The sequence below is a fragment of the Mixophyes fleayi genome, chromosome 9 (assembly GCF_038048845.1).
Source record: "Mixophyes fleayi isolate aMixFle1 chromosome 9, aMixFle1.hap1, whole genome shotgun sequence".
Lineage (NCBI taxonomy): Eukaryota > Metazoa > Chordata > Amphibia > Anura > Limnodynastidae > Mixophyes > Mixophyes fleayi.
In genome coordinates, this window is record NC_134410.1 from 26,475,451 (window position 1) to 26,500,431 (window position 24,981).

The 24,981-nt window shown below is 41.9% G+C and overlaps 3 protein-coding genes across 4 annotated transcripts in view; 1 reads left to right on the forward strand and 2 right to left on the reverse strand.

Annotated features, from left to right (window-relative positions):
• The window catches only part of LOC142102301 (HHIP-like protein 1), a 29,520-nt gene extending 20,232 nt beyond the window's left edge, over nucleotides 1-9,288 (forward strand). For both annotated transcript variants that reach the window (XM_075187092.1, XM_075187090.1), the window contains 5 exons: nucleotides 3,689-3,815; nucleotides 3,974-4,119; nucleotides 6,203-6,284; nucleotides 7,183-7,265; nucleotides 7,627-9,288. In XM_075187092.1, the coding sequence (XP_075043193.1) occupies nucleotides 3,689-3,815; nucleotides 3,974-4,119; nucleotides 6,203-6,284; nucleotides 7,183-7,265; nucleotides 7,627-8,492 (1,304 nt within the window). In that variant the 3' untranslated portion in view covers nucleotides 8,493-9,288. The remainder of the gene's footprint in view (nucleotides 1-3,688; nucleotides 3,816-3,973; nucleotides 4,120-6,202; nucleotides 6,285-7,182; nucleotides 7,266-7,626) is intronic.
• Nucleotides 1-24,981, reverse strand: part of DPF1 (double PHD fingers 1) — a 199,084-nt gene that overhangs the window by 124,867 nt on the left and 49,236 nt on the right. The gene's annotated exons all lie outside the window — the stretch shown is intronic.
• The window catches only part of KCNK6 (potassium two pore domain channel subfamily K member 6), a 29,297-nt gene continuing 18,858 nt past the window's right edge, over nucleotides 14,543-24,981 (reverse strand). The window contains exons 3-4 of the mRNA XM_075187093.1: nucleotides 22,219-22,614; nucleotides 14,543-18,431 (exon numbers count right to left, since the gene is read on the reverse strand). Of these exons, the coding sequence (XP_075043194.1) occupies nucleotides 18,208-18,431; nucleotides 22,219-22,614 (620 nt within the window). The 3' untranslated portion in view covers nucleotides 14,543-18,207. The remainder of the gene's footprint in view (nucleotides 18,432-22,218; nucleotides 22,615-24,981) is intronic.

The following is a 24,981-nucleotide window of genomic DNA, read 5'->3' on the forward strand; positions in this document are numbered from 1 at the left end:
CTGTTAACTATAGATTTATATAATCTTAGAAAATATAGGTGGGTTTACCCTACCATAGGCAAATCGGGGGGGGGGGGGGGGTTCTTAGTGTCTGTAAACCCCCCTCCAAGCCTGGGGCACTGTATAATTGATTTGGCTGGTCCCTGCCCCCACTTCACACGGCTCTGCTTGAAAAGGGAGCGCTGCGTGCACCTAACAGTAGAGCACGCAGCATTGCTCATGTATATTATAGGGATAGGAAGAGTTGGAAAGCAGCCAAGCACTGTCTAATATTATAGCCACGCCCCCATGCATGCTGGTCACACCCACTGGTGGCGTGGTGTGGAAACCTCACTCTACAAATCCTGTGTTTGCCCCTGCCTAATAAGATGATTATGGAGTAGGGTGATGATATAAGTTACTTTATTTCCTGTGTCACCTATTCAAAATACGGTAAATGCAAATGACATACAATTCTGTCCAGAACAAACAATTGCAAAAATACATTAAAATACACATATACAGATTTCTAGATCTATGGTAAATATAAGCAAGTGATGCACATAGCTGTGGTTTCATCAAGTCATGTCTCAGTATAAAGCAGTATATCCAGATATATAAACAAGTATAGACGGCCATAAAACAAGTATCTGAGCAATCCCCTCACATGCCTAGTGTGGGCTCCTGGGATGTAAAACATGAAGTCTGCTCCGGGGTAATAAAGAGTTACTGCACAAATCTCTGAGCAGATAAGCTTAAGCTGGGTACACACTACAATTTCGTACTCACTGTTGTGGATCGGTCGGAAGTTTATACACACTACACAGCGGAAACGAGATTGTAACGAAAATATTAAACGGTACGACCAACCAAATGAGGCGATAATCGACCATTTGGGCAGACTTTCGACCATCGTGTCACTGCACACACTGACCCGACTTTTGAACAAGCGGTCGTATGTCGGCTGATTTAGCCGATTATTGGATGAAAACTGTGTAGTGTGTACCTAGCTTTACTCGCCAGTTGTATAAATCTAGGGGGAAACTCAGTTCCAATCCTTAAATGGTCATCCGTTTTTATGGTAAGTACAATTGTTCCAAAACAAATGAGAGATCCAAGTGAAGTGTGTAAACAAATGCTGGGCTTACTGTTGATGCAGACCACTGTGGTAACTCTCTGCAATTTGGGATTTTCAGTGATTTTCTCGGGTGAGTTTAAACCCGCCGATGTATTAAAGTGCCAGTTGATAGAAAATTGCCAGTAAAGTGATTTTTTTTTTCCAAATCGCCAATCCCAAAATCACTGCACTCACAAAATCACAATCACCCTAGCAATATGTATAAAGCTGCAATTTTGCAAACAAGCCCCGAGATTGATGTGAACACTCTGCTTTGGATAGGTGAGATTAGCAACATCAGCTCTCCACTGCTGGCCAATGTTAACAGAATAGGAGGCACAATACAAGTTTTAAAGTTGTAACACTGTGCATGGGCCCAGCTTGTGCTGGTACTTTGAGTTGAGTTCATCTTACACTTACATCCACTTGTGTTTGGACAGGCAGATTTGGGGACATTAATGTGTAAGTTTAGTACAGTAGGGGGGTGGAGACACAAGTCAACCACGCCTCTTAGAGATTCGCCCGATTTTGACTTACATGTACCTCTAAGATAAGCCTATTAGGTGGCGTATCTTTGTGCTTCCCATTAGCCTGGTGCAAGTTTCTGAGTTGATAATGATGGGTGCATTGTATTGCTCGGATGTGTCGATACACAAATTTAAAGTGCAACCAAAAACACAGCCACTGAAACGTAAGTGTTTGGAGGCATTTTTGTGTGTATTATTATTATTATTATTAATAATCATTTTTATTTATAAGGCGCCACTAGGTATCCGTAGCGCCGTACAGGGACAGACAGAAACACGATACAGGGTGAGACAGCACGGTACAGTTAACAAAAAGCACAGTAACTCGGAAGCTCAATGTACAGCTAGATGAGAGGTGAGAGCCCCCAGCGGGGTAGCTAGAGGGGTAGAAGGGCCTCACGAAAGAGACAAGGAGCTGGAGAGCAGAGTTAAGGTGGTGGAGAACAGAAGGAGAGGAGGCCCTGCTCGAAGGAGCATACAATCTAAGGGGAGGGTAGGACGGACAGAGACACAAGGGTAGGAGGAGGAAATGGGGAGAACGGAGGCAAAGACGGAGAGGGGGGGAGAGGAGAATGGCCAGGAGGGAGGTAGGAGGAGGGCAGGATAGGGAGGGCGGTAGGTGGGAGACTGGAAGGAGGTCGGTCGGTGTGTAGGCAAAAGTCACAAGTTATATTTGTCTCTAAATCAGGCCCTACATTGCTAATACAGTACTGCACAGAGAGAATAAAATTAAATAATTAGAGCAGGAGTGAGAGATAAGTTAAGAGAAAAGCAGTTCTGGAAGGACCACATGCTTTGGTAGTCCCCATATGGGCCGAGAGTTGAAGAACAGGGTCATCTAAAATTTCTGCCCATATTAGTGGCCAGATGAGGTCCAGCCATTCGTGGACGATCCCTTACAGACACATTACAGCTTGTTCACGCATCAGGAGATTCTACACAATGACCAGTAATGATCCTCCCAATCTCTATGGGATTATTTCCTGGCATCACACACACACACACACGGTACCATATTGGGCCAGTTGATGTGTTAATCTATGTGGGGAGAATCCAGGAGGTTGAAATCACAGGAGGAGGCAGTAACAGCTACTGAAATACGGAAAAACAAACCATTATGTAAAGTATTATCAAACTGTGATGACCAGCATAAACTGTACAGCTATATCTGATGACCAATATGGAAAAGTGATCATTATAAGTGACATACAATGCTTAATCAATGAGCCAGTAGGTAGGAGTTGGAGCCCTGAAATGTAAAATAAAAAATAAATAGAGAAATAAAGAAAATAAGAGGAAGAAAATAAGAAGTTGCAAGTATGAGGGTCAGTCGACTATCATACTTATTCCATATGGATTGGATCAGTGGTCGAAGTGGTGGTATGGAAAAATGTAAGTGAACGGAATATGACAGTTTACAATCAAAACAATAGGAGAAGTGGCGGTATGACATACCACCGTATACCAGCACAATGCTATCACAGGATTGGATAGAAACAAGCAATAAAAAGAATAACTGACAGAATTTTTTTTCAATATCTGGTCACCATATATTAGCACATTGCCTATATTAACTCAGAGAATCTTCTCATAAAAGCTTTTCCACTTATATCATGATATCATTGAGAACTATTGTCAGGGGGTTCCTGATATAATTAATGTGTATTGTTATATTTCTATAAGTGACCATGTTTCATAATAGTTTAGTCAGAAATGTTTATTTTTTCTGGACTGGTGAAAGAGGTTTTATGTTTATTGTTCGATATTCATTTTGTCGCACTGTTTGTGGAGTGGTGGTGGGTGGTAGATAAGAGCGAAGGCTTTTTCCTCTCCAATTCATACTGTATTTGTCTATTTACCCAATCAAATCCTGTCTGTCGATTACATCATGTAATGTAACTCACTTTAAGATATCAATTTAATTAAAATGATCCTATAACGAATTATCTATGGAACTTGATCATTTTATAATAATTTTGTCTCCATCTGTATCTCACTGTTACCCTACTAATTATTACTGTATTGTGATTGACTTGCACCTATGGTTTGTCCATTCCTGTTTCAGATGATATCTTACCAATATTTGCCTACCCTCACTCGCTGGGCAGGTCAGTCACTGGGGGCTATGTCTACCGCGGATGTCAAATGCCCAATCTCTTGGGACGATACATATTTGGGGACTTCATGAGTGGGTAAGATCACCTTTGTCTAGAAGACTTTCTGTACTTCTACACTATAATAAAACAGCCCCAATGGTGTCACAGACAAGAGGACTGACATAGGGCCATAATGTCACCATTTTACTTAATATTAATACATGAAATTTTCTCCACTTACTTTTTTACTCCAGGCGTCTGATGTCCCTAAAACAGGAGAAGGATGGACAGGAATGGCATTACACGGAGATCTGTATGGGACAGGCCCAAACCTGCAACTTCCCCAAACTCATCAACAGCTACTACCCTTATATCATATCATTTGGAGAGGATGAGGCAGGTAACACATTATACGGGGTAACAAGAGATATAAGGAGGAGCTATATGGAGTAATAAGAAGAGTTATAGGGAGGGGATACGTGGAGTAGGAGGAGCACATGGAGAAACATGAGGAATAATAGGTTAGCATAACCCCAATAGTTCTATAGTCGAAATAAAGTGAGTGACTTTGCAGGACATAGTCCAGATGAATCAGGGTTACACCATGGCTGATCGATCGTGGGCGTGGCCTAATTTACTCCGATGTTCCATTTTGGAACATTGGGAGGTGGGGAGAAAGTCTATATGGGCTAATCAGAGGAGTTACATCTCTACCACTCCTCCTCTCTTCCTCTTTTGACCATCCTCAGTCTACTCTCACCTTTTCTGAAGCAGAGTACAGCCTCTTAGGGAGACAGGGCATCTACCCATATACAGTACCTACCCATGCTGATGACCACTATACACAGAAGAGTATATTTTGGATATTATGATTATGGCCACTATCCAAAGCAAAACCCAATTCTGGTGACTAATTTTGACACACCATACTGGCCTTTTCTTTGTATATTAAAGTATATAGATCTATAGTTACAGGATATCTAGGTATGCTTTGAAATTGTACCACAAATGTAGAAAAAATTCAACAAAGAAAAAACATGTTTAAATTTACAACAATATGTAAAATAATTTATTTACGAAAAGTTCTGGGGAAGTCTCAGTGATACATGGACCGCCACACTCCTACTCCTGTTGCTGGCATCCTGAGATGTTAGAAGGAAATCAATTAATATTATTTTTCAATGGTTAATATTTTTCAAATATTTATTTTTTTTGTTAAATATTTTAATATATTTTTTACCATTTAATTTTATTTATTATTTAGTTTGTGGAACTGAAAGCCCAAGTCTGGCCCTCTTGCCATATATTAATAAATAAGCCCTTAGACTCTTAGCAGAGCCTGTATTCTATTTATGGCTGTTTTTGGTTTTACTTGACTAAACTTTGTTATTCCAACTAATTCATTATTCTACCTTTCTTATATGGTAGAGTCAAGAGTGAAATATTTCGATCATAGCCGTGATGTCAGGATACATATACAGACCGCACAGCTCCAAAGAGCAGTCACATGGTTGATGTGCAGCCATATTATTGGTTATTTATCATGTAGTATCCAATAAGATACTTTGGGGATCCATTTGAGACATCTATCTCTACATGCATTGGGTCTGATTCAAGTACGAACGCAACTTGCATGTAAGTTGCATTTGAAAAATGAGCACGGAACGTGTGTGTAGTTCCAACCGTATGCAAATCCAAGCATGTCTCAAGATGCGTTTCCATCTGAATCTGGGTATAAGTACATTCTGCCTACACCATTGTTGGCTAACCTGTGACACTCCAGGTGTTGTGAAACTACAAGTCCCAGCATGCTTTGCCAATATATAGCAGTTTATTGCTGGAAGGGTATGCTGGGACTTGTAGTTTCACAACACCTGGGGTGTCACAGGTTAGCCAACACTGGCCTATACAGTACTTGCCTTACATAGACACACAGGACAGTCTGCAGGATATGCACAAGCATATGTACAATAAAAGGTCACACATCAGTGTCAGGGCAACAAAACATGTGAAGACATTGGCTGATAAGCACAGAAGAAAGTAGTCTGAAGATGGACAACTGTGAAGTGGGCTCTTCCTTTCACTGCTTCCAGCTCTCATCAAACCAACACTCTTCTTCTATTCTTTCCAACTCCTTTGTCTAGTCTCAAGGTTGTTACTAGTGGGGGGAACGGAGCACATCTAGGAGTAGACTTACTAAAACTTCTGAAAAGGAAAAGTGGAGGTGTTGCCCATAGCAACCAATCAGATTCTATCTATTATTTTCTAGAGTGTACTAGATAAATGATAGCTAGAATCTGATTGGTTGCTATGGGTAACACCTCCACTCTTTCTTTTTAGAAGTTTTAGTAAAACTCCCCACTGGCCTCTTTGAGCAGCTGTATATAATGTACGTGCGACACTTCTGGAAACATCGATGTATAGTTATAAGTACACATTTATAGTGTAATGATGGACCATCATTCCTTCTCCTCTCTTTCCAGGTGAACTGTATTTCTTGTCCACCGGGACCCCCAGTGCAGCAGTAGCAGCTGGAGTCATGTACAAAATAGTGGACCCATCCAAGTAATATATCCCTTTTCTATTTATGAATCAGTGCTGCAAGTAAGGGGGTAGGGTTCCTGTAAGAATTTATTCGCTGAGAGGGAGACCACTTAAAAGAGAACTCCACCTATAGAGATCCCCCTTACTAGGCATGCCCAGAGGATGGAGTACCTCCCTTGGATCACTGTATAGAGCCCAAAAACTTCAGTCCTCCGGATTTTGAGCCATAGAGAGCCCAGCTGGAGGAATAACGCCTGCATAGGCAGTGAAGCAGCAATATAGAGGTGACAGTGGGATCTCTCAGGAAGAGCCCACACACAGAGCCAGATTAAGAGCCCATGAGCATACTGGTTTGGACCCCCTACCCTCACCCCATTGTCAAATAAAACAACAACTTGAGCTGATTAGGGTAATCTGGGCCCCTCAGTGCCCACTTGGCCCAAGGTGGCCTAATGGGTGACCCAGCTATGCCCAGACCTTACCACTACATAGGCAAACCGAGAGGGGGTTTCCTAGTGCCTAGAAACCCGGCTCCAAGCCTGGGGCACTGTATAATTGAGATGTCTGGACCCTGCCCCCGCTTCACACGGCTCTGCTTGAAAAGGGAGAGCTGCGTGCACCGAACAAAAGTGTACGCAGCATTGCCCATGTATATTATGGGCATAGGAAGAGTGTGAGATTAGCCAAGCACTGTCTAAAATTATAGCCACGCCCCCATGCATGCTGGTCACGCCCACTGGCGGCGTGGTATGGAAACCCCCCTCTACAAATCCTGCGTTTGCCCCTGCACTACCTGGGGGATTTTGAGAATTCTCCATGTTAATGAAAGTATCTGGGGCAATCTTAGTGTTAGCAGGGACATGTAACATGGACTATACATATACACATTGTCCTTATCTCTTTACATCTGTCTCTGCAGGAGAGCTGCCCCAGGTAAATGTCCAGTCAGCCCTCGGTCCGTCCCCGTGAGAGGAAAACTGGTGGATTTCTATCCAAGGCAAAGTGAGTGATGATCCGTTAACAGACACACGCGTGTTATGTGTGTGCTTGGGTCAGGGGTGATGAGGAAGGAAGTTTGAAGCGTGTAGCATGAGAAATTCTGATATATGTAGAAGATTATTTAGATAGGTATTTGAGATTTCATCTACAGTTTTTCTTTTCTATTCCTAACGTAAGATTTGCGTGGCTTCTATACTGTAAGTTTTTCTATTGCACTGACTCAGAATAACAAAGTTGGACAGGAAATAACTGTGTGGGTTTACTTTGCTGTCTGTACTTGTTTAGACAAGTAATTCTTTTTAAACATGCCACTCATTTTGTTTTACTTATTTACTCTGACGTACTAACTCTGTGTCGTCCACAGAACTCGTCCTAAAATCAGACATTGTGACAACTGAATTTGCCCCAACCTCCAGCTCTGTCAGATTACAAGGTACAACCAGATTCAGCACAACGGTAGAACCTCACTTGACTGTCACATCCCCTGCGAGTACTACTTACAGGAGAATGAGCACCCCTACATACGTTACAGCTGCCCCCATCCCTAAGCCAACGACTCCCAGAAAAGTAGCAACACCGATTCCAAAGACAGAGAAAGTTGACACTTTAGCCAAGAAAGAAGGGAAGATCACCGTTACTTCACGGCCGATAAATCGGTGGATTCCCACCCAGGGTTGGCGAAGTGAATTAAAAGAGGTCTTCACCACCAGGGGAAGATCACCGTCAAGATACACCCCCCATCTAATGACAACCACACAGCCACCCAGAAGAAAAACACAAAGCAAAATTGTGGACAAGAAGGGTCATGGGCCCAGGCAAGGCAAGAAGAAAGTCTTGAAGAAACAGAAGGTGAAGGTCATTAAGAGAATGAAACATGGAACTGTACGTTTAGTCAATGAGGATAGACAACCTGACCGAGGGAGGGTGGAGATTTACATCAGTGGAGAGTGGGGGACAGTCTGCAACGATAGGTTTGACAGCAGGGCCGGGTCTGTGGTCTGTCAGCAATTGGGGTACCCTTATGTGTTGAAGGTGGCCAGAAAAGCAGAGTTTGGGGAAGGTAAGGGGCTGAGAATCCTGTTGGATGAGGTGAAATGCGAAGGGTGGGAGAGAACTCTTCTGGAATGCCGAAGATCAAAAATTGGGGAACATGACTGTAACCACGAAGAAGACGTTGGTTTAATATGTGGTAGGGAGGAGAAGCCGTCAGATAGTGACCTGTACTTGTAGGCAGGTGGTTGTCTGGGATTTCTAGAAAGAATAAAACAAGAGAACTATTTCTAGGAAAGGATACAAAACCATTCATGGGCAACTGACAGAATGAACAAATTAATTATTCTTATTGAACCACTGAAACTGAGGGGGGGGGGCTGTGAAGAGTTGATTCCAATAACTGAAAGCTGCACTCGTACGTAAAGCTGGCATTGCCACTCCCTGTTGGAAGAGTGGTTCAGTGTCCTCAGCTGGGCTCAGGATGGATCCGCGTCCAGCAGTAATTTCAGAGTGGTGTACATAGGACATCTGGATGTAACATATAGCCTAGTTTAAAGCAGCCGGTCTGCAGTTTTACTATGTGTCAAAGGCAACCTAATGGTGCTTCTCTTTTCTCTTCCTCTGTGTAAAACAGACAATAAATCCAGGTGACACACCCGTTGTGAGCACTCGTTTCATCACACAACGCACACTCAGCTCAGTCTCACTAATACAGATGAGTCAGTTATCATGTCTCCAATCTCTGGCTGATTAGTCACATGTCAGTGTCTCCCATTGTGAAACCTGATGTGGACTCAGCAGAACACGATTACCACTGGGAACAGACTATTACTGCAGTAAGCAGCGTCTAAGGAACACATTGTCCTTGTGTAGTAACATAGCTGTACAAAATGCAAATGTGCGCTGTCAGTATAGTTATTACAACATAGTGCAGTGATGGCTGTATTCCACCTACTCCATAGATCATGCAATTCACCACTTCTGTTCCTCAGTATGCTGGTTCCAGTTCTCATCCTGAATCTGTATATAAGCAACTAGTAGGTGGTTACAATAGTAGAAATATCATACTTGCCAACTCTCCCGGAATATCCGGGAGACTCCGAAATTCAGGTAGGTCTCCCGGACTCCCGGAAGAGCAGGCAAATATCCCACAAATGGCATCCTGCTGTGAATCGCGTCATTTTGGCACCGCCCCCACAACAAAAACGGCAAAATTACGCAATTCACCGCACCCCCGCCCCTCCCACTCTCCAACCACGCCCCCTCCCTGGGATCTCCCGGAAAGAAGTTTAAAAAGGTTGGCAAGTATGAGAAATATATATTGAACACGCAGTAGTCATATTACATTGAACCTCATGCCTGTCAGCGTTGCACTGTATGTGATGTATACAGATATGTCTGAGCAGGAGATAAGACATACTTGCCAACTCTCCCGGAAAGTCCGGGAGACTCCTGAATTCCAGGTAGGTCTCCCGGACTCTCAGGAGAGCAGGCCAATCTCCCGAATCCTGCCCATATGGACGGAGACAAAATTACACGATTTGTGGTTCCCCCCTCAGACGCACTGCACCTCGAAAACAGAAAAAGTCGGCAAGCTTGAGATAAGTGTTCCCTGGACATTGGCATTTTATTCACATACTGCCAATTCCTACTATTGCTAATTCAGTGACCGGCAGGGGATTAACAACATCTGTAGGGCCATATTTATAGTTCCTGTCAGTCATTAATGACAGTAATAAAGTCTTTTACAATTCATCAACATCATTAACATTTATTTATATAGCGCTAGCAGATTCTGTAGCGCTTTCCAATTGTATTCTATTATTGGATTGTTCATGGGGCAACCATGTTTATTTGAAAAAAACACAAACATTAATGCAGACCCTCTGACATGACCCCTTGCATAGGGTACAAAATGTTCTGCTTACCAACTTTCCACGTAATTTACTAATACAGATACCTGTGTTAAATGAATTCATTGGTGCTGAATAAAAACTTCTCATCATTGATTTCAGCGCAGGTAAACGCAGTGTTATATTAAGTGGGAAACTTGAATGCAGAGAATTCTATATCTGTCTGATGGGGTCATATCGGAGGGTCTGCATAATGTAGATTCCAGTATTCACTACATATTTATTTAAATGTGATCATGAAAAACATAACTGTGATCGGTTTCATCATAATCCCTTCTCAAAAGGGTAATTGTGCACATTTATGAAAACTGGTGCAAGGGAAAGTGGTACTATAACTCATAGCAACCAGATATTAGCTGTCATTCACCAATAGTAACCCCTATGGCAGCACACATTTGATTGGTTTATATATATTACAGCACCTTTTTTTCTGCCCTGGGTTTTAAGTGTCCTTAATGCTATGCATATTGTAATGTAAACAATAATTATCCGTTCTAGCAGCTATTAGTACAATGGCAGAGGTCCCTTGGAAAACATGACTGAAGTTGGCCAGATAAGCTGGTGTATAGATTAGCCCGGTATCGCAGCATGTGCCCCCCCCCCCTCAAACTAACCTGACAATCGGTTAGGTCATTGCTCAACACTGAAAAACAGGGACAATTCTTTAAAACCTGGGACTGCTTCTGGAAATTGGGGACACAAAACAACTATGGAATATTAGTTAAGCTCACAAAACAGCTTCCACATTATTATCCTTACACTATGTACTGCTGTCATTATTTATATGTTATTCATAGTTCCCATAGTGTTACGTTAATTGTAAAACAACTAACTAATAATACTTTACCTTGTGATATGACCACTTGTAATACTTGTATTAAATACTACTACTGCTTTATATTAATTTTATATGAATGCCGGATGAAGGACAAGGAGCCAGGCTGCCAAGAGAAATCTCTGGGCCCTGGAATAGCAACTTCTTAGGGCCCCTTCCATAACCACAAAGGGGGTGGAGCCACATCAGCTTCTGGATCCTCCCACTACACAGACAATCCAGGGGCCCAAGGCTGGCCCGGGCCTCAGTATTTTGAACCTGCTACCCCCCCCCCCTCCTCTCTGCACCCCTGACAAATGTACAAGTAATTTTGATGTATTGGCAGCAGTGACCAGCTCTTGGGTTCCCAACCTTTTCTTCAATGGCCAGTATGTAATGCAGTCTGTGTTATTACATAACAGGATATAAATAACAATCATCTAGTCCTCAGCAAGCCCTAAATTCATACTTGCCCATTTTTCAAACCTCATGTGATCATGTGACAGGGGGTAAGAAGGGGCGTGGTGAAACCATTGCTTCACCCCGTAGCCCCGACTCCTGCTGGGGAATGGCAAAATTCACGTCATTTTAAAGCATGGGGCGGGGCTTAAAGACAACAGTGCAACATTAAGCCCCACCTACTCTTCTGGGAGTCCAGGAGGACTCCCTGAAAATCGTTAGCCTCCCAGAAATGGGAGTAGGCAAGTATGTCTGAAATGTGACAATGCTAATTTTCTATGACAACCCATAACAGATTTTACTTTTTCATTATTTATTCGACAAAATAAGAAGATGCCATGTGTGGAAACATAAGTACAACTCATGGTTCAGTAGCTGCAGTGGGAATAACTTGAAGTAACCGTTTTCGATATGAATTTATTAGTCTCTTACACCATATTTCAGGAATTTTGTCCCACTCCTCCCCACAACACTCCTTCAGTTCAATGAAGTTTGAGGGAATTAATTTATACACGGCTCTATTAAGGTCCTACCACAGCATCTCAATGGGACTGAGGTCTAGACTTCCCAAAACCGTGATTCATTTGTTTTTCAGCCATTCAGCTATGGATTTGCTGGTGTAGTTAGGATCATGGTTCTATTGTACAATATTAGCCAAGCATCAGCTGTCGGACAGACAGCCTCACATTTTCCTCTAGAATACTCGGGTATAAAGAGGAGTTTATAGTGGACTCAGACGTTGCAACATGTCCTAGTGGTTTGGCAGCAAAACAACTTCAAATCATCTCTCTCCATCACCGGGCTTTGATGGGTGGTATGAGGTTGTTTTGGTGATACAATGGGCCTGAGTCATTAAGGAAAGTAAGGCAAAAAAAAGGGGTAAATGTTCTTCAGGACAAACCATGTTACAATGCAAGGGGTGCAAATTAGTTTATTATTTTGCACATAAGATGAATACTGGCTGTTTTTTCATGTAGCACACAAATACCTGATAGCTTTATTTTTGCACTGAAATTTAAAGTTGATCTAGGACATACTCTACCCCAACTATAAATCTGTCCCCACATTTTAAATTTACCTCCCCCCTCCAATGCAACATGGTTTTGGCCAGGTGCAAAGTTACTCATTTTTAGCGCTTTGCTCTCCTCAATGACTCAGGCCCAATGTGTTTATAGTTCACCAATCATGGCATTGTGCATTAGAAGCAAATAACTCCACTTTGGTCTCATCTGCCCAGAGGACACTGTTCCAAAAGTGTTGCATTTTCTTGTCTTTGCAAACCTGAGCCCTACTGCAATGGTTTTTTTTTTGTGGACACCCTTCCTTGATTGGTCAGTCTTTATCTGATGGTAGGAGTCATAAACTTTAACACTTACTGTGTTGGCAGAAGCCTGTAGATCTCTCAAGTTTTTGGGTACTTAGCAATTTCTTGAAGCATCATGCAGTCCGACCTTTGGGTGAATTTGTTGGGACCACAACTGCATGTGTAAATAATCATTCTTCACTGTAGGATGATGGGATTCAAATTGTTTGGAATTGGCCTAATAACCGTTTCCTGAATGATGATCAACAACAATTGTTTCTCTGAGGTCACTGAAGATGGCGTTTGTCCTGGGCATGGTCTTACCACCAACCTGAGTGTTCCAGACTGATCTGCCAAAGATTCTGCTTTTATATATAGGCCATAACACTTCAGGTTCATCAAATCATGAAGTGCTTTTGATTAGCAGCACTTGGCTCAAATTACCTTCTTTACTGATAGGGAACCAGTAAGGGGGCACTTACTTTTTCACACATGGCTTGTTCAGATTGTTTTTTTGTTGAATAAAAAAACTGTAAAATCGGTTATGGATTATTTGTCATGATGATTTATCAAATTTTAGGACTTGGTGACAACTATGTGATTGTTAGTTATGTTCTGATATGTAGAAACACAGTTTTTCCCATGATTGTATATGTATATTCTACACACTCTAATACCCCATTCCACTGCCTAAACAACCTTCTATAGCTCACCGCTAGTTGTATTAATAGTGGATAATAGGATATGCGTGCAGATTTTCCTACATAGGGGATAAGCAAAAACAAAATCTTTGCCTGTCCAGCTACAAACTAAGAGCTATACAACTAACAGTGAGTGGCCCTTGTGCCCAGCTCACAAAACCTTTGCAAGCAAAACTTGGCACCTAATACTCAGTTGTTTAGTCATCAATGTGCTTTAAGGTAATATTCACTCTTCCCCAAGCTGACAGAGGCGGCAATTAACTGCCTACTCAGTGGATTTACAGCCACTACCTCCAAGACTGGCTCCCGCTACAGCTACTGTGGTAGCCAAAAATAAACCAAAACACCCTTTCAGTGCTATCACAATGTATATGTCTCGGAGGTACCATGAAGGAATGTACACCCCTCCTATATACTTTTCCAGTATTCCTCTCACTATATAAATATTAGTAGCCATCTGTCCCGGAACATCCGAGAGACTCCCGAATTATGGTGAAACCTCTTGGACTCCCAAAAGAGCAGGCAATTATCTTGCTTGTCTGTATGCAAAGTGGGTGGGTACAGGCTGCCATCACACAAACCAATTCAACGAGCACCTCAGTGTCGCCCACTTGATGTGAATGGCAGAATCAAGTCCCGCCCACCTCGCTTTCATACCTGCTCTCAGCAACTCCCGGGCGACAGGTATGAAATTAGGCATACATTATATACATACACCATACTTGCCTGCTCTCCCACCCAGAATTTCCGGGAGGCTCCCGAATTTCGGGGAGTTGTCCTGGACTCCTGGAAGAGTAGGCAACCTCCCTGACACTTGTGGAGGCGGGGCTTAATGACAAAATCACACAAGCCCCCTCTCCGCTATTTAATGCAGTGAATTTTGGCGTTTATATATAAAAAAAAGTAGGGGCGGGGCTATCAAGATACAATGGCGTCACCACCACGCCCCCCTACACATGACAAGTCACATGACAGAGGACAGGTTTTAAAAGTTGCCAAGTATGACATACACATCATATTGTATACAGCATCATAAAGTATGGTCAACCTCCTGAACACCTACCTACATCTGCCCGAAAATAACATTGAACGCAATATTAAGGGTGTAAATAGCATTTTATTAAAAACAATTTTACTGCATTGACATCAGGTAGAGAAAGTGAGTATACAGTTATTATATATACAGAGAAAGCAATAAATTCATGAAATGACAGCTCATCATTTGATGCGCTTAGTTAGTCACCAATCCATTAACAAACTTTAAAATCTACAGCTATCTATCTATATGTGATACTGAGACACTCCTTATAGGGGCAGTATCACTTTGGGGGGGAAGGCACATACACATATTGCACACTTGCCAACGTTTCCACCTCCCTAATATATAACACGCACCTCAGTGAGACATTACAGTGTATTGATGTATATCTACAAGTACAGTGATACTGTGGTGTATACGAAGGCTCAGAGTGTGGTGATGTCATCATTGTGTAACCCATAGCAACCAGATTGTGTCATTCTAATAAAAGGAAAGAAGATGCCTGGTTGCTATGGGTTACAACACATTTATGTATAGAGTATTAAGTTACTGAATACCCCCACAAATAAAAAACGTCATTACCACTTACTAATTCATAAATTAATATGTAATAATGAATACAAAAGCCTTTTTACTTTAAAAATGAGTGCAATACAGACTCTGTTCAGAATGACACCATTTTACAATAGTCTTTTTAAAAGATTTTATTGCAAAAAAACTGTTAATACAAATTGTTATATTATTCCGCTTACAAAACACCCCTTGTTCATGAAAGGACACGCAGTTTGCACCCACTAAAATAGTTGTACAAATCCTGCACAAGGATTGCACAAAAAAAACCTCACTTTAATAAATAAACTCAGTTATCCCATCCCATCGTCTACGGAACGTGGAGGCAGCCATTTTGTGCGCTGAACCATTATTCATCAGATGGTAGCCTTCACAAGGGATCAGTGGACTACTGGCTGTCAGATCCCGTGTTGTGGCCATGAACCACTGACTAGTTCCTGGTTCTGTAGTTAGCGCATAAAGCAATTCTACCAGACACTGCGCGGGAGATAATGGGGTATTGTGAACTATCACCAAACAACCTCACGATAAATTACAGTGTGAAATCCCTAAGCAGGAGCCAAATTGTGTCATGCATTGGGGGTCCCCGGTCCAAAAAGTACCCCCCAGTATAAATGGCTTCAAAATATAAATAATTTAAATAAAAAATATCAGCACATGGATAATGTTAACAATATTGGAATAAAAATGCATCAATTATGCAAAAATTGAGGGTGAAGGTTCAAGGTGATTTCCACCCCTAACCTGCAGAGGGCACTAGTGTCAGGTTTGTAACCAGAACCGCTTTAATACATTAGTGGGTCTATTTGTGACAGTGCTTGTGCCCTGCCATGCATCCCCTACCTCCTTCCCCTTCGTTGAAAACACCCCCGCGTTGCTGTGAGTGGGATACGCCTCCTGGGATGTCAGGGAAGCCCCTTAATAGTGGGACTGTCCCTCCTAAATCGGACCAGTTAGGAGTTTGGTTTATGGTTAAGACTTATGCTGTGATCAGAGCCTGCACTTAACCAGGGTGTAAGTTACCACTTTGGGTAGGTTTAGATTTTAGGAGGCCATTTATTACAACTACATATATCGATGGTTCCTTTGTGATAAAAAAACAACTTTTAAACATACTTTATGAATATTTTATATTCATTTCATCTGCATCTGTGGGGCCAGACACATGCATGGAGGAGGCTGTGTACAAATTAAAAATAAAAATAAAGGTATAATCTATAATCGAGACTGTCCAGCTGAAATTGGGTCATTTGGGAGGTATGGATAAAGCAATGTATTAGTATTAGTATAAGTAATGTATGTAGTGAATCTTGCGGGGGGCAATACATTAAAGTGGTGGAAAGCCCCTTATGTAACACATCTCTAGGTGACAATGTCTGTTTACTGCACATACCTGTGTTGTGATACTGAGGACACAAAATGGCCGCAGGTCCTGTCTTGTTATCTGTGAGGCCACAGGACGTCCTCAGTAAATACACATATCTTACTCATAAAACACTAAATTAACTTCAGCAGACTCATACCATCACTGGTGCATTCCCTCCCAGCATAAATAAACGTCACAATTCATGTCTCTTTAAATTATACTGACACAAACATCTGGCATCAGAATTGGTATATACAGTGTACCTGTTACCCATATAGAATCGCATCATTTTGGCCCCTCAATGACGCCAAATGTGTCATCTTAGTGCGGGGGAGGAGCCAAAATTATGCGATTTGCCGGTAATCGCGTCATGGAAACAACCATTCTGCCCACTTCCTAGGCAGAATGCAGAAGAATGGCCTGCTCTCCCGGGAGTCTGGGAGACCTACCCCGGAAATTCCAGATGAGTTGGCAAGTATGCGGAATACCCCTAAATATGCCCCATTATGTCAATCCAATAATCTTGAACCACAAACTTCCAGAAGTGCCATCTCTCTGCCCAACTCGTCCAATCACCCAGTACAGACTTCTGTTCCTCTGCGCACGGTGCCAGCCTACTCCGCAAACCCATGTACTTTGGCGGAAATCTAGGCTAACGTGTAAACTGAGGGACACAGTGCCACAAAAAAAAGATTTGGTTTAGTGAAATGACCTCCATTGTGTGAGGATGACAGGATGCATTTTAAAATGAGTGTAATAATATACATATCTACCAGGAGAACTAACATGAACAAACAAATATTTCTGCAACTTTCTGATGTGTTTTAAAACTTGTCTCATGATACAGAAACATTATAAGACACAGCAGATATTGGTCCGTAAACGCAGGAAGTTGGAGACATTGACTGCAAAAGAATAATACATAGAATTCTAAATACGTTCTGGAATATCACAAACTCTTACATTAGTTTTTCCCAAACGGTGAGTTATATTTTCCAGATCTAAATAAAAAACGACTGCATTTATTTTCGAACATATTAAAAGGCACTAACACTAACAATCTTTATATTCCCTTTTTATTTGTCTCAGTAAAAGAAGGTGTTAGTTCTTACTAATTTTTTTAGTGCAGGGCTCCCCCTTTAATTAGTAAATTGTAAAAACAAGAAAGCAGTAATCTGCATCACTCCATTGTCTCACTAATGGATTGTTATTGCCCTCTTTGTCATTGACTTGCTTCACTTCCTCCAACTACAGTGGAGTTTGTGTAAAAACATAGAGCCATTTAATCATCTACAACATATGAATTCTAGTACAGACGGGGCAGAGATCTGTTCTCCTCTCTTAATTCCTACACACCGGAAAATGCTTTTGGCATTGATGAGAACAAAATAAATAGCTTACTGGTCTTATTTCAGTCAATATGTGTGCAAGAATAAGGTGCGGTTATGGCATGAGACTAGTCATATGACCTGCTATGTATATGTGGTTGGTGTAAAACGTGGGTTGTGCATACAGAATCAATAAAAAGTACTTGTAAAAACAAAAGCACCGAGCACTGTGCTATGCGTGGCACACTTACACATACATTCTATACTCTCAACATAATGTAAACAGGTATATGGTTCTCTTCCCAATGATGAGGTCATATTCGCGCCCAACTATGTGGTCATGTGATCTCTCTATGTAATGAAGAGTTTAAATGGTTAACAAGCGGCCTATTAATATTATACCACAATAAACAAAGAAGGATTCGCTCCTTTAGTGATCAATGTCCAGCAGGTCCTAGGTTACCGATTGATGGATGAATAGCTGGTCTGGGACCCTACAGTGAGTGGTCTCTTGGGTTCTGCATCCCTCACAGTGGAGTTTGAGGTCTCCAGAATGCACTCCTGGTCCTCCTGGTCATGCAGGTGAGGGAGGTAGAAGAGGTCGGTGATTCCATGGAGGTCTGAAGCTTTGTGGAACGTCTGGAGCAGGAGCAGCATGGCCATAAGGCCAAGTAAGAGGTAGACTGTTGAGGAGAAAATGACCAGATACGTTAGGATGAAGGAACAGAAGATCCGTAGGCCTTGGAAACCTTAAGAGCAAAACAGCTAACAACGGGGTAGAGAAAAATGATGTAAGATGTTGTCTAAGCAGAGAAACCGAAGTAGAAGTAGAGTAGAGAAAGATGGAGGCTAAATGGATGTCAAACAGAAGAACAACAGAGGAGAGGTGTAAAAGGAAGAGATTGTCAGAAAAGGAAGGCTATGAAGAGGTAAAAAGCTGGAGAACTATTAGAGCGTATAATAGGTGAAGCAAAAAATAAAGTGAGTGCTGGTGCAGAGACAGAGCGGGGGGAGCAGGGAGAGGGTTGAGGAGTAAGGAGAGGTTTAAATACTAGTGATGGAATAGGCAGAGAAAAGAACGATTGTGGGAGCAATTCGAGAGATAGAACAAGAAGGAGAGTGCAAGAGGGAAAGGGAGAGACAGCAAAGGGAGAAACTGAGAGACACACAGTATATGACCACACATAACTGAATGATCTGGCTTTAGTAATCCCTCTGACTCTACCTGGCTGCTATGCAGCAATAGTAACAGGAGTCATACAGTAACTTCTGATGGGAGAACCTCACATATCTACTGGGAAATGTGTCCTCTAATTTATCTAACATTGTTCCTGCCTCAAAAGTGCCAATCTATCTGGGTTGCTTTTCTTATATCAATCACTTGTTTAGTCTATAAGTTTACATTAAGTGTTATGAGATCTGTCATTGCACATTTGTGGGCCCCATAGCAAAGTTTTGTAAAGGCCCTTATGTCCATGATGCAAGATTAGCTCCTAATTCATTCTTCTTCCCCTACTATAACTCATTCTCCCTCCCCTACTATAATTCATTCTCCCTCCTCTACTATAATTCATTCTCCCTCCTCTACTATAACTCATTCTCCTTCCCCTACTATAATTCATTCTCCCTCCTCTACTATAACTCATTCTCCCTCCACTACTATAATTTATTCTCCCTCCTCTACTATAATTCATTCTCCCTCCTCTACTATAATTCATTCTCCCTCCTCTACTATAATTCATTCTCCCTCCCCTACTATAACTCATTCTCCCTCCTCTACTATAATTCATTCTCCCTCCTCTACTATAATTCATTCTCCCTCCCCTACTATAACTCATTCTCCCTCCTCTACTATAATTCATTCTCCTTCCCCTACTATAATTCATTCTCCCTCCTCTACTATAACTCATTCTCCCTCCACTACTATAATTCATTCTCCCTCCTCTACTATAATTCATTCTCCCTCCTCTACTATAATTCATTCTCCCTCCTCTACTATAATTCATTCTCCCTCCCCTACTATAACTCATTCTCCCTCCTCTACTATAATTCATTCTCCCTCCCCTACTATAACTCATTCTCCCTCCTCTACTATAATTCATTCTCCTTCCCCTACTATAACTCATTCTCCCTCCCCCAGGGCCATCTTAACAACATTATGGGACCCCGGGCAAAGCAGTGCACCGGGGCCCCTAGATATAGATATATAGATGTATACAGATACAGATATAGATATAGATATAGATATATAGAGATAGAGATAGATAGATGTACTTGCTCAGTGACCCTTGTAGGTTTTTTTGCAGGTTTTTTTCTTTTGCTGGATTATTTATTCTCATTAAGAGCCCTGCCTATGGGGCCCCCTTGCTTGTGGGGCCCCCGGGCAGCTACCCATCGTGCCCAATGGAAAAGATGGCCCTGCCTTCCCCTACTATAATTCATTCTCTCTCCTCTACTATAACTCATTCTCCCTCCCCTACTATAATTCATTCTCCCTCCCCTACTATAATTCATTCTCCCTCCTCTACTATAATTCATTCTCCCTCCCCTGCTATAATTCATTCTCTCTCCCCTACTATAACTCCATCTCCCTCCCCTACTATAATTCATTCTCCCTCCCCTACTATAATTCATTCTCCCTCCCCTACTATAATTTATTCTCCCTCCTATACTATAATTCATTCTCCCTCCCCTACTATAATTCATTCTCTCTCCCCTACTATAATTCATTCTCTCTCCCCTACTATAATTCATTCTCTCTCCCCTACTATAATTCATTCTCCCTCCCCTACTATAATTCATTCTCTCTCCCCTACTATAATTCATTCTCTCTCCCCTACTATAATTCATTCTCTCTCCCCTACTATAATTCATTCTCCCTCCCCTACTATAACTCATTCTCCCTCCCCTACTATAACTCATTCTCCCTCCTCTACTATAATTCATTCTCCTTCCCCTACTATAATTCATTCTCCCTCCTCTACTATAACTCATTCTCCCTCCACTACTATAATTCATTCTCCCTCCTCTACTATAATTCATTCTCCCTCCTCTACTATAATTCATTCTCCCTCCTCTACTATAATTCATTCTCCCTCCCCTACTATAACTCATTCTCCCTCCTCTACTATAATTCATTCTCCCTCCCCTACTATAACTCATTCTCCCTCCTCTACTATAATTCATTCTCCTTCCCCTACTATAACTCATTCTCCCTCCCCCAGGGCCATCTTAACAACATTATGGGACCCCGGGCAAAGCAGTGCACCGGGGCCCCTAGATATAGATATATAGATGTATACAGATACAGATATAGATATAGATATAGATATATAGAGATAGAGATAGATAGATGTACTTGCTCAGTGACCCTTGTAGGTTTTTTTGCAGGTTTTTTTCTTTTGCTGGATTATTTATTCTCATTAAGAGCCCTGCCTATGGGGCCCCCTTGCTTGTGGGGCCCCCGGGCAGCTACCCATCGTGCCCAATGGAAAAGATGGCCCTGCCTTCCCCTACTATAATTCATTCTCTCTCCTCTACTATAACTCATTCTCCCTCCCCTACTATAATTCATTCTCCCTCCCCTACTATAATTCATTCTCCCTCCTCTACTATAATTCATTCTCCCTCCCCTGCTATAATTCATTCTCTCTCCCCTACTATAACTCCATCTCCCTCCCCTACTATAATTCATTCTCCCTCCCCTACTATAATTCATTCTCCCTCCCCTACTATAATTTATTCTCCCTCCTATACTATAATTCATTCTCCCTCCCCTACTATAATTCATTCTCTCTCCCCTACTATAATTCATTCTCTCTCCCCTACTATAATTCATTCTCTCTCCCCTACTATAATTCATTCTCCCTCCCCTACTATAATTCATTCTCTCTCCCCTACTATAATTCATTCTCTCTCCCCTACTATAATTCATTCTCTCTCCCCTACTATAATTCATTCTCTCTCCCCTACTATAATTCATTCTCCCTCCCCTACTATAATTCATTCTCCCTCCCCTACTATAATTCATTCTCTCTCCCCTACTATAATTCATTCTCCCTCCCCTACTATAACTCATTCTCCCTCCCCTACTATAATTCATTCTCTCTCCCCTACAATAATTTATTCTCTCTCCCCTACTATAATTCATTCTCTCTCCCCTACTATAATTCATTCTCCTTCCCATACTATAATTCATTCTCCCTCCCCTACTATAATTCATTCTCCCTCCCCTATTATAATTCATTCTCTCTCCCCTACTATAATTCATTCTCCTTCCCATACTAACAATACAGCACCGCCTTGGACGCTTCTTTGACAGCGCCACGGCTGCTGTATAGTACAGTGCCGCTAAGTGGGGCACTGCGTTAGCGGAGGGAGGGGTTTCTGGGTGTGCGCCACTGATAATTCCATTTCCCTCATGTAGACCTATGTTCACCCCCTCCTCCTCCACCACTGCCCAGTACTTACAGGCTACAGATACTTTGTAGAGCTCTCGAAGCCACTGGTAGTTCTGCTCCCCGGGGACGTAGTCTCCAAGCCCAATAGTGCAGAGAGAGATGAAACAGAAATAAAATGCATCCAGGAAACTCCAGGAACTCTCTATGGAGGTAAATATGGCAGCGGGCACCACGAGGAATAGAGTTAGTACCACCACGCTCAGGACCACAAAATGAACCCTTGTCACCTTCTTACGGTCAAAGCCCCTGTGGATCTGGAAGTAGCGGATCGGCAGGTAGGTAAAGTTGGCCATGAGCCGCTGGACAGCCGCACTGAGGACCAGCATGGTGAAAGGAACGCCAATCAGAGCATAGAAGATGCAGAATGCTTTCCCGGAGTCTGTGAGGGGAGTGGTGTATCCATAACCTGAGAACACAGGAAGGGAATGGGTTAATTATTACTACATTAAAATGTATACATGCAGAAGTCACACGTCACATGTCAATTTCAAACTCTGGTATTAGTGCTGTTGTTGTGTATTGAGATATATGTGTTCTTATTACGACAGATCCTGTCAATGCTTATTGAATAGGAAACCTCATGGACAACCTACAACCCTTGACTTTTATACATTTCAATTAGGAAACACAAGTTGCCTAAGCCTGATATATAGTCATTTATACAACATACTCCATAATTGGAAGGAAAACCTTAAAGTATCAATCCCACCTTTTTTCTTTTTTAAATAGCAAGAAAAGCACATTTTAAGCACACATCTGATAGTCAGTTTTCTTAGCTGTATTCCTACAAATTATTATCTCCTTTTCAAAATATCTCTGGAGGGCAGACAAGTAGCTGCCAGTCACACACACAGCTCTCAGCATGCAATGTGACTTCAGAGGGTATGTCATGTGATGGGGGGGGATTTTGAGGATTTTACTGTGCATAGGGCAGATTGAGCTCAGAGGGGTGTTCCAATACCTCTCTTCTCACTACATAGTTAGCAACGTGACTGTGGTTGCCTTGGTAGTGACATGACCCTGCAGTCTGAGGAAACAAACCAAGGAAAAATTACCAACATTCTTCTTATAGCCTGGCACTGTGACTTGTGTTAAAAATAAAACAAAACACACACATCTCATTTATTTTCATGGGATTGTTGCTTTAACCACTATAAAATGCAACTGATATGCTTAAAAACATATTTTATTTAATGTTATTTTTAGTTATGTTTCTTTTTCACAATACATTTTCATTAGTCTTTCTATTGGTGGTAATCATTAAAACGATTACCACAATTCCGACAGCGAGGAGACCTGCAAATAAAAAGCGAATTTAGGGAAAACCGATTTCAATCTAAATAGACTTACCTGCAAACCGACGCTGCACAAACATGCTGACCGCAACTTCTTCCGAATGAAGACCTCTCCGGCACTACTTTTTGCCGTCATCGCGACTTGTATTAATGTTAATTTAAAGCGGCAATGTCGGGACCCCGCAGGTTAAGTGTTTAAACACTTTGCCGCTTTAAATTAACATTAATACAAGTCGCAATGTCGTCAAATAGTAGTGCCGGAGAGGTCATTGGGAAAAAGTTGCGGTCAGCATGCTGGTGCATCGCAGATGTGCAGCGTCGGCTTTCAGGTAAGTCTATTTACATTGAAATCGGTTTTTCCTAAATTCGCTTTTTATTGGTAGGACTCCTCACTGTTGGAATTGTGGCCATCGAAAAACCGTACCCAACATCCTGGCATCACTGCTGCTACAGCTGTCCATGAAGACAAAGTTGTTTACAGACAGCAATATATTAAAGAGGAGAAAAACCACATTGACCCTCCCCACTACAGGCTCCTCTGCTTCATGACACTCAGTGCGCTGTGTCCAGGCTCATGTACCACATTCACTCCACATTCCCTGCTGCCTCTCACATCATCAGCAGTATATATGGTAATGGGCACAACCAAAACGGAGAAGCTAAAGGTTACAGGCTCCCTTGTAATGTCATCCCTGTCTGATATCCGGCTAGTAAAACAGGGCAAAACTAAAAGTACATTAAAAATATTGGAAAAAAAAAATGCCTTTGTTACATATGAAAAAGCAGACATTGGGCTAGATTTACTAAACTGCGGGTTTGAAGAAGTGAGGATGTTGCCTATAGCAACCAATCAGATTCTAGCTTTCATTTTGTAGAATGCACTAAATAAATGACAGCTAGAATATGATTGGCTGCTATAGGCAACATCTCCACTTTTTCAAACCTGCCGTTTAGTAAATATACCCCATAGTCTTCATTGACAGCAATGTTTCATGTATTCACCATTGTAAGTTGCTGCTGTTTGTCATCCAACTATGTCAGCATAATGCTGCCACCACAGACAACAATACAGGAAACAATGCAACAAGAACAATGCCCGATAATAACCTATAATCAGACTATTCATGCAGCCATGCGCTATTGACCTGTGCGGTGTGACCATCTGGTATAAGAGTGGTCCGGCCATTTGGCCTGAATGGTGCTATCTGTCCAATCTGGGCACCAACATCAGCTGTCAAACTGGAAAGTGATCCCAATGGTTCTGTGCATGGGTCAAGCTGCAGAATCCACCTGTGTGTGGCCCACATAGGCCATGTATATGTATTAAAGTTGTCATATCTAAGTTTTCTTATAGTTACACTATGCTCAGCCCACAACTTACTGCTAACAACCAAACGTCTGGCATTATGGCCCCTCTATCCTTCAACTACCTTGTAGATTGTATGCTCTTAGGAAGATATATGCACCGCTTACTAACT